The sequence below is a fragment of the Vidua chalybeata genome, chromosome 6, assembly GCF_026979565.1.
Source record: "Vidua chalybeata isolate OUT-0048 chromosome 6, bVidCha1 merged haplotype, whole genome shotgun sequence".
Taxonomy (NCBI): domain Eukaryota; kingdom Metazoa; phylum Chordata; class Aves; order Passeriformes; family Viduidae; genus Vidua; species Vidua chalybeata.
The window spans coordinates 12460474-12469459 of NC_071535.1; the positions used below are offsets into that span (position 1 = coordinate 12460474).

The following is an 8986-nucleotide window of genomic DNA, read 5'->3' on the forward strand; positions in this document are numbered from 1 at the left end:
CTTCAAGGCCAGGCTGGATGGGGCTCTGAGCAACCTGCTCTAATGAATGGCATCCATACCAAACCATTCTATTATTCCACGATTCTGTGCAGTTGGCTCCACTTGTCTTGTGGAACACTTGCATGTAAGCCTATCCACAAGTGATGAGGCTGCAAGGATGTGGCTCTGTGCCCAAGCAAAGGTCACTGAGGGACTGTCCATTCCACATGGATCTGCAGGCCTTCTGGACTGCCTCTGTCTGCACCCACATACATAATATCCCCTAGGCTTCTTCCTTGGGATTTTCTGCCAGATAAATTCTATCTATGTGGCTGAAGTACTGCCTGCAATTTAGCGCAGGTTCTTCCTTGAGCATGTTTAGGATTTTCTTTATTTTTCCTTCTGAAATAGTTTTGTTTGTTTGCACCTACTAAATAAGGAGCAAGATGACAGGTTGGCACTCCTAACAGCTGTTTTTGCTAACAAGAATAAAAGGTACATATGCTACAGCTCAATATCTCACTGAACATCAAAGCACTTTTCTTAGGAACTGAGCAAACCTGCTAAAGATGTGGGGAGGTGATGAGGAGACAAATGTAAAAGAATGACATTTAGCCTATAACCCAGCTGCCCCCACAGCAGCAGTCTGGACCTCTTCCATGCACACAGAGCTATCAAGCAGGTGATCATCACTCCCACTAATTGTGGATAAGACAGGATTTGGCCTTCCAAAACTAGGGAAAAATCCTAGCAGGGCATATGGACTGTTCCCTTGCTGAAGTAGGATGTTTCCCAGTGCTGTGTCCAGCTCACTTATGAAGCAACAAAATTAGTGAGGTTTGCACAGTTTGGAAAGTATCCCTCAATCTTAGTGTGCTTTGTGTTGCAGAAATGAATATCTCAACTTTCAGCTTCCCTTCCAAAGCTTTACTACTGTCATTCAGACTCTTTAGTGGTGCTTTTTGATTGAATATTTGTTTTTAAAATATATTTGGCCATATGGGATCAGTACAGCAAGTCAGAAGGGATGTGTCATCAGGTGACTTTGAGGTGACACTGTCTTGCTCACAGACATCAATGCAGTCTCAAAGAGCACTTGAGGTGTTCCTCAGTTTATGTATCAGTAGGGAAAATGCCAGACAAGCTGGCATGGCCACTGAGAGCAAGGTGAAAGTTGTTTTTGGGAAGTAACATCCCTGTGCAGAAGAGCAGCATTTCCCAGTCCAGCCCCATGCCAGAGTGGAGCAGGCTGCTCACTGGCTGGCATTTTACCCAGGGAGATCACAAAGGGCTGCTGTGTCAACAGAGGACCAAGTGCTGTCAGTGCAGCTCGATGAAAAGCAAAAAGGAGGGGATGGGATGAGCCGCTTAGAGCCTGGGGTACATTTGCCTGTTTCCTTTAGGCTCCTGTGTTGAGAGGTGGCAGAAATCACAGGACATACCCCAGTTTCTTAGACCCACACTGAATGCACAGTCCTTGAACTTTGGCTGATCCATAGATAGCTGATATGAAGGCATGTTTGTATTCCCCAGTGGTGTAACTGGAGGAACATTAACCTGGTCCTTCTAAACAGCTGAGGAGGCATCTGGCAGGATCTGAGAATAGCTGAGGCTGGGTCAGCACTAAGAAAAAGCCTTCCTGTCTTTCTTCAGGAGGTTATTTCACTATTCAGAGTGTATTTTCTTCCAACATGCCTTTCCTGGATAGGCTGTTGCGTTTTATCACTATGAATCCCATTTTCCCATACCCAAGATGCTAACACATCTTTACAAAGTGCCTAGCCAGACATGGGTTGAGCCTGGGAAGCAGGATGATTTCCAGAGTAAATGAGATTCAGAAATTAAATACAAACATAACTTCCATCTGATCATCTTTCAGCTCCAGCTCTGCCTGGTTAACGCTATTAAAAGACATTTCCACTGAAAGAAATAATATGTTGTGCCACCTTTTCACACCTCCTGGACTAGGGAATGTGGGTTTAGTTTAAGCACAAATTGTAGAAAAACAGTTTATTTTAGTCCACTGAGACTCTCATGCCTGCAAGATGGATGGCTGTTGAAAGCAGAGGCTGGGGCTGATGTGATCTTTAACTAATCTACCCCATGGTTTCCTTGACACTTGCCCTGTGGACACAGCCGATGTTTAGCTGCCAGCCATGGTGCTCCATGCCAGGATGTGATCCTGCAGGCTGCTGCTGTGCAGCCAGCATCGGAAGCACACGGGCTCCAGACAAGCAAGTTCAATGTGCGAGTCCAGCTGGATCAATAATTAATTCCCTCCTCTTTAGCAGAAATTAGATGCTCTCTTTGTCAGCATGTACATGCTTTTTGCATCCTTTTTGCCCTTCCTCCCTTCTTAGAATGGATGTGGATAATTCCTGTCTGTGCAAAGACTGGTCCCAAGTAGGCTACAGGCATAGAAGAATGACCTATTTTTGTTTGTAACTCATTTTGAGTACAGCAGGATTGCTGTGCTGAAGCAGACCTGGGGGTAATCTTCCCTGGTATCCCATTTTGTGGAGCAGCCAGTGCTGTATATACCTCAGCAAAGGCTGAAAGCCATCCTAGCACAGCACCTGGCTCTGTACCTCCCTGGGTATAGGAATATGTATAGGAATATTTATTCATACAACTACACCTGTTGTACACATTCCTCTGTGTGTGTGGATGCATTGTGGTGAATGAGACCATGTGCTGTTTGATGATGTTGGGTGGTTGTAGGATTTCTGACCCTGCACACTGAGCTGCCCACCTGGCTTATCAGTGGTGAAGCCCTGGGTGAGGTGTGTAAATCAGCACAGAGGCAACAGTAAAACCTGGAGGCTCCTGTGCTGTGCTATGCCCACCTTGTGGGATGTGCCTGTCTGGAGGAACTGTCGGAATGCATGTGGGTGTGACAGAGGGGTATCCCTCGGGTCAGTGTTACTAACTGGAAATGAAGGCTGCCTTTAGCCTCAGGCAGCCTCCTTTTGTGATCAAGGGACCAGCTGGCCACAGCTGGGCACTTTCTCCCTGAAGGAGCTCTGTGGGGGTTGTCAGAACAGTGGGATGTGGCAGGCTGGGACTGGCTCCCACTTGAGCTGCTCAGAGGTTTGGGGTGTGGGCAGCACATGGTGAGGGACAACATCATGCTTGTTGGGGTGCTGCCTGGAAGGTGGGACTACCAGCAGCCTTCCTGGAAGAGATGCACTTGTGGGCACAAGCAACCTGCTGCCAGTGGTCCCCAGGACTGGCAGCAGCCACACCATGAAGGTGGTGGGACAGAGGCAGGACATGGCTGGGAGAACAGGGAGGATGGAGGTGCCCAGCTTGATGTCATGTTTGTCTTTGCTTGTCTTGAGGCTTTGTGAATCCTGCCAATTTAAATACTTGTTAATGATGTTCTTAGGGATGCAAATAATTATTTGAGGATCATAATGGTTTTGTAATACTGTTTTTTTTGTAGGTCCTTGAGGTCCATGAAAATTTGGACAGGCAAATGCAAGACAACTATGAAGAAGACCTAAGTGAAAAGGAGAAGGCAATAGTTCGTGAAATGTGCAATGTAAGAACTCCTTCCAGCAACTCTTGGGGTTCCTTTTGTGGTCTTTTGTTACAAGTATGGAGGAACAGGGATCTGCTGCATGTAATCCTTGTGAAGTCCATAGGCACAAGGGAAGAGTGGAGACTCTGCTGACCACTGTTTTGGATAATCTGAGTGCTTTGTTCACTGCACAGAGCAGCCTTTGCTCAGTAGATAGTTCCCACTTTGCTGCCTTCCTGGCTGTAGAGCAGCTAGTCTAGCTGACCAGAGATGTCCAAGGGGCTCTCCCTGACTAGAAGGGTCCTGTTAGCAAATGTCTCCACCTGTGCCCTTAAGGACTTGGTTTGGGTTAAGCCACAATTGCATGCTATGTTTAAAGCTGTACAGCTTGAACAGGTTTGAGCCTAAACCATGTGGTAATGTCAGAGGGAGAATCTTGTCTGGAGTCATTGAACAGCATGAGGGAGAATCTTGTCTGGAGTCATTGAACAGCATCATGATATGTGGGGTGCTGTTAACACTGCTGGTATTTTGGGCAACCACACTGTTAACTGAGCTGGCCACATCCTGTGTAGGAAGTGCTCATACCCAGCCTCTGCTCTGCAGTGTCTTCTGTCATGGCATTGCCTCCAGCCCCAAAGCACCTTGGCCATGCTCTGGCTTTGAACAGAAAGAAAGTTTGAGATTTCTGCTGGAACACTGCTTGAGCTGCCTGTCACCTGCAGTTGGGGATGTGCTGTTCAATTGCCCAGAGTAGGGAAGAGAATGCCTGTGAGCCTTCTTTTTTTGAAGTCCACATAAGAGGTGGGCCCAGGTTGCACCATTTAGTGCCTTCCAGCAGTTGAGAGGGGCCTAATGCTCTGTTTAAATTCTGAAACCCACCTTAACCCTAAAAAGAGGGTGCGGACACAAGCGCAGCTTGCTGAGCTAAAACACTGTGAGCATCCTTGGCAAGGGCTGAGGCACTTCAGTTTGGTTGCTGGATTCCTATAAGCAAAGCAAAGACCAGAGTAAATTGAGGCCTGCTTTTTAAGGTATTTTGTCTGCTTAATTTCCCAGTCCCTTGTAGCTATGCTGGGGGAAAGGTAAAATACTGTAACTTCATCTTCCCAAACTGACTCATCTCTATTTGTCTATCATCAGCTGTTTTCTCTTTAAATATTCATTCCATGTAGATTCAAGGCAGCTATAAAGTTTTTTGCAGTTTATTTTTTATTTAAATAGTGGCCCCAGAGTGATAAAATGTATGTTTTTAGAAAGTCATGTATATATAATTTTAATCATTATCTTTTTCATTATCTTTTCTGTTCATGGTAGCATCTTTTCTGTAAGCATGGCAGGGTTGACCTACCATTGAACTTATGTTCTGAATCTAGTGTATTTGTTTTATACTATTACCCCAGGCAAAAACGATTCTAATTTCAAGAGGGACTAATTAGAAAAATGCATCAGTTTTTTTCCCTTGGAAACTGGTGCAAAGATGCCATCCAGTGTCTCTGCTGAGAACTGCAGCCCAGCTCTAAGAAAGGGCTGGTTTTGGATTTCAGACTGCAATTTAAAAATATTGCTATTCCTCAGTGTCTTTTTTTTTTTTTTTTAGTTCCTGTCTTTCTCTCCCCAAACCTTTTATTTTTTCTTGCAGGTTGTCTGGCGAAAGCTGGGTGATGCTGCAAGCTCCAAACCCTCCATCAGGCAACATCTGTCAGGAAACCAGTTCAAGGGTCCCTTGTAGGAACACCATCCTGGAGACTGGAAGTGATGGATTCTGTGAAGACTAAAGAGGCAGAGCTCAGTCTTTCTGGCTGCCTGTTCTTTGGGAGTTGGGGTTGAGTGTTTTCAGGGTTTCCTTTTTTCTTCCTTTTTTTTTCCCCCCAGCTTTTTTTTTGTAACAATAGTGTAAATATGGCAGCTAAAGGCCTGATTCCCAGGCTGTGGTGCTCTGGAGCTACTGTTCACCGGGTAACCATCCAATAATGCCAGACTTGCATCATTTTTATTGTAGTTCAAACCTGCTTTGTTGTAATGGTCTGTTTGTAGAATTAACTAACTCAAGAGAATTTCTAAGAGGAACAAGAAGAACCCTTAACCTGCGGAGACGTCACCATTTGTATTGCTCCTGTCCACCCACTTGTCTGTGATTCGTAGCCAGGTTAGTGGCTCCAGGTAGCCAAGGAAAATGCAATTCAAATTCATTGGCTTATTGCCTGCCAAGTTAATGAGCTGCTAACACTTTTTTTTGGAGGTCCTTATTTTGAAGAATGACATGCAACTGTTTTCACAAGGCTCTTTGTAAAATACTGAGTGGCAAGCTAAAAACACTTGTACTGCCCTACATTGTACAGTGGTACTCATCACACAAGTGTACATAAAGGCTGAAGTCTCCATATCAGGTGTTAATGAACAATTTTTCATGATCAAATGACACAAGATTTCTGCATTCATAATGTGAATGAAGTCACTTAGCCACACAACAGTATTCCCTACAAAATGGCAACACTTTTCTTGAAAAGCTTTCACTATGAAATAATTCAGCAGAAACTGCTATCCTGACAGTGCTTATGGCTTACAGAGGATCTTCAAAAGCAGCTCATCTTTCACAAAAGGAAGATTTGGGTGGGATTTTTTAATGTTCTTTCTGGATCCCTCACCTATACAGGTTCCTGTGTAAGGTAACCAAACAACAACCTTGCAGAGCTGAATAAAAACTCCATAAACACAGGCTGTCAGGTGAGACTACTTCCTGCCATTCAAGCTTTATTTTTGTTAATGAACCAAAACAAGTGGGTTTTTGCTTCTTCAAATGGTTGTATATAAAATAATGGGACTTACATTTTGCTATTGTGGAGTAGCTGCCTGTGTAGTTGTAAGAATTTGACTCCCTCCTTTTCCAAGTTGTCACAGCAGCTGTCCCTGTATTTCATTAGATATTCTTTCCCAATAGTCCAAGGAAGCGGGGCTTCGTTATTAGAACTCATTGGTGTAAAATAATTTTAAAGACAGGCATGTGAAAAGATCAAAGCCTCCTCTTCAAAAGGTGCATTGATTTTAGTGATTAGTTGTAGGATGTAATGACCTCAAACACCATTACTTCCTTTTTGTTCCCTGCAAGAATCGGTCACAGCTACAGACAGCTGTATTAGCTGGACAGATTCTTCCTCTAAATTAATTTGTTCTACCAGTTGAGTTCTTGACTTATGGTATTGTATTACATGGAACACTGATACAATACCAAGGAACCCATGTAGCAACTTATGAAAGGTAATTGGTCCCGTGGTGTACAATAAACTATAGCTGAAGAATTTGCAGTGTCAGAGCTAAAACCTGTAATCAGTAAAAGAATAGAGAAGGAATACAACCAAAATATAAAATAACCAGTAAGAGTAAGCACCACTTCATTATTCATTGCAGAAATAGAAATATAACAGTTGAGTAGGTTATTTAAAAATAACCAACCAAGAACCACCCCCAAAACACAAGTGCATACTCTCACTCACACACCCACCAGTAGATTATGTCCTACTACTGCTCAGTCAGTGAACACTGAGCTAGATAGCTCTCAGTCTAATAGTATTTATATCCCATGGAGCCTGGAAAAATCCATTCTAGAGCTGACTGTCTCCTTTAAGCATCTTTAGAGGATTCTGGATTTCCTCCTCTCTGCTTTTTATTTTGACCTCCAGTTTCTAGTCACTACTGATTACTTAGTAGTGACTACATAGATTACTTGTCTTCCTCCTGTACAATTTATACATTGAGATTTCTGTAACAGAAAAGGTGATGTAAAGCTGAGCATCATTGTTCCTTAACATCTAAGGTCAAACTGAGTGTTACTTTAATCTATCTACTTAGCCCATTTTAACATTGGTGGCATCTGACTGCTGGATTAAGCAGAGAGTTGAAGTATATTTGGAACAAGGTTGATTTATGTCAGTGAATTTTAACTAAAACAACACAAACGTTGCCGGCACTTGGAGAGAGTTAACTGTGTTCATGACACGCTTGCTATTTAAGGGGTATATGAGGCTATTAGCAGGTCCTCTCAACAAGACCAGAGCTATACTCATCAGGTTACTTGTCTCACCACTATGTAATTCCCACTCAAATGTTCCCTGCTCTCCAATCTCTCTCAAAATCTATTCATTGACTTCAAGCAAAGCTTGTTTTGTTCCACCTGCAGATCTCACCTACAAGGGAAACAGTGCTGCAATTGAGGTCAATTAACCCTGCAAATCCTGAAGAGCCACTTTATAGGGTAGCCAGCACAGCTGAACAAACTTCATACATGTAGGGTACTGCCCTTTTGAAGATTTTATTTATCATCTTCAATGTAAGATGCACATCACTGATTTTGCAGAAGATGACAGTGCTGTACCTTGCAGTGTTACTGTTTAGGGGTTTTTAGGCTTGCCAACCTTCATACTTATTCAATTTGAGCTATAAAATGTCTTCCTGGGGTAAAAAGATGCTCAATGACTTTACAGGATGACTTTAGAGGATGACTTGGGTGCTGAAGTTTCAGCTATCTAAATAGATATTTTATATGCATATTTAAATTCACTTACCTATGCGCTCAGTATTCAGTGAAAACTACCTGAGGAGTTTTGTACATGAAGTTGGAGGGGAGAATCCCTTGAAATAGTGGCCATTAAATTCATCTATCTGGGGCAACAGCTCAAGATAATTTCCTCAAGATTGAAGCCCTGGGTTCTGCAATCCTCTGGCAAAGAAAGCATCCACTGTTTACAAATGGACTTTGCTTGCTTAAGAAAAGTAAAATCACATCCTTGACTTTTGTTGGAGTGACTGGAGCAAGCAGCGTTTCCCTAACAGTTCCTGAAATGCTGCAGTGTAACCAGCTTCAGTTGGCTCTTCGCACCTTGATAAGACTGCTGAGCACAACCTTGTTTGAGAATGGCACATTTTTATCCAAATATTAGATATTAAATGAAATCAGTGTTAAAGTGACCTTTTATCTTTCTAGAAACTGGGGGGGAAGAGTACTACTGATCTTTTTCAAAGTGCATGACTGTAAAGTGATAAAATTGTATATTTTTCATAATGTGGGGAAAGTCTATTTGTGCTGCTTTAGAAATCAGTTTAAAGTTTGATTTCTGTTAAACCTGTGATCTTACAGCCCTGCTATATTTTCTGTATATGATTTACAAAGAACTGGAAAAGTTAGCACCTGCTGTTGTGTACATAGCAAAATTCTTTAGACCTTAGCACGCGTTTTTACCTATTATTGAACCACTCTGACTTTTTTGGGGAAGGAAAGTAATAGTACAGTTTTTTTTTGATAATGTGTGTAAAACATTCTTTTGAAATATTTTAGTAAAAATGAAGTAAGAGATTGATTGTGATAGTGTATACTTCTAGCTGAATAAAATAAAATACATTCTTTTTAAATAAACTGATGAGTAACGTTTGGGAGACCACTGCTGAAATACCCTGGAGTAAGTATCTTGGAGTAACCATAGTTATGAC

General features: G+C 42.6%; 1 protein-coding gene across 2 annotated transcripts in view; it reads left to right on the plus strand.

Moving 5' to 3' along the window:
- Nucleotides 1-8912, plus strand: part of CCDC85C (coiled-coil domain containing 85C) — a 110867-nt gene extending 101955 nt beyond the window's left edge. For both annotated transcript variants that reach the window (XM_053944746.1, XM_053944747.1), the window contains 2 exons: nucleotides 3425-3523; nucleotides 5145-8912. In XM_053944746.1, coding sequence (XP_053800721.1) covers nucleotides 3425-3523; nucleotides 5145-5234 — 189 coding nt within the window. In that variant the 3' untranslated portion in view covers nucleotides 5235-8912. The remainder of the gene's footprint in view (nucleotides 1-3424; nucleotides 3524-5144) is intronic.
- The last annotated feature ends 74 nt before the right edge of the window (nucleotides 8913-8986 follow it).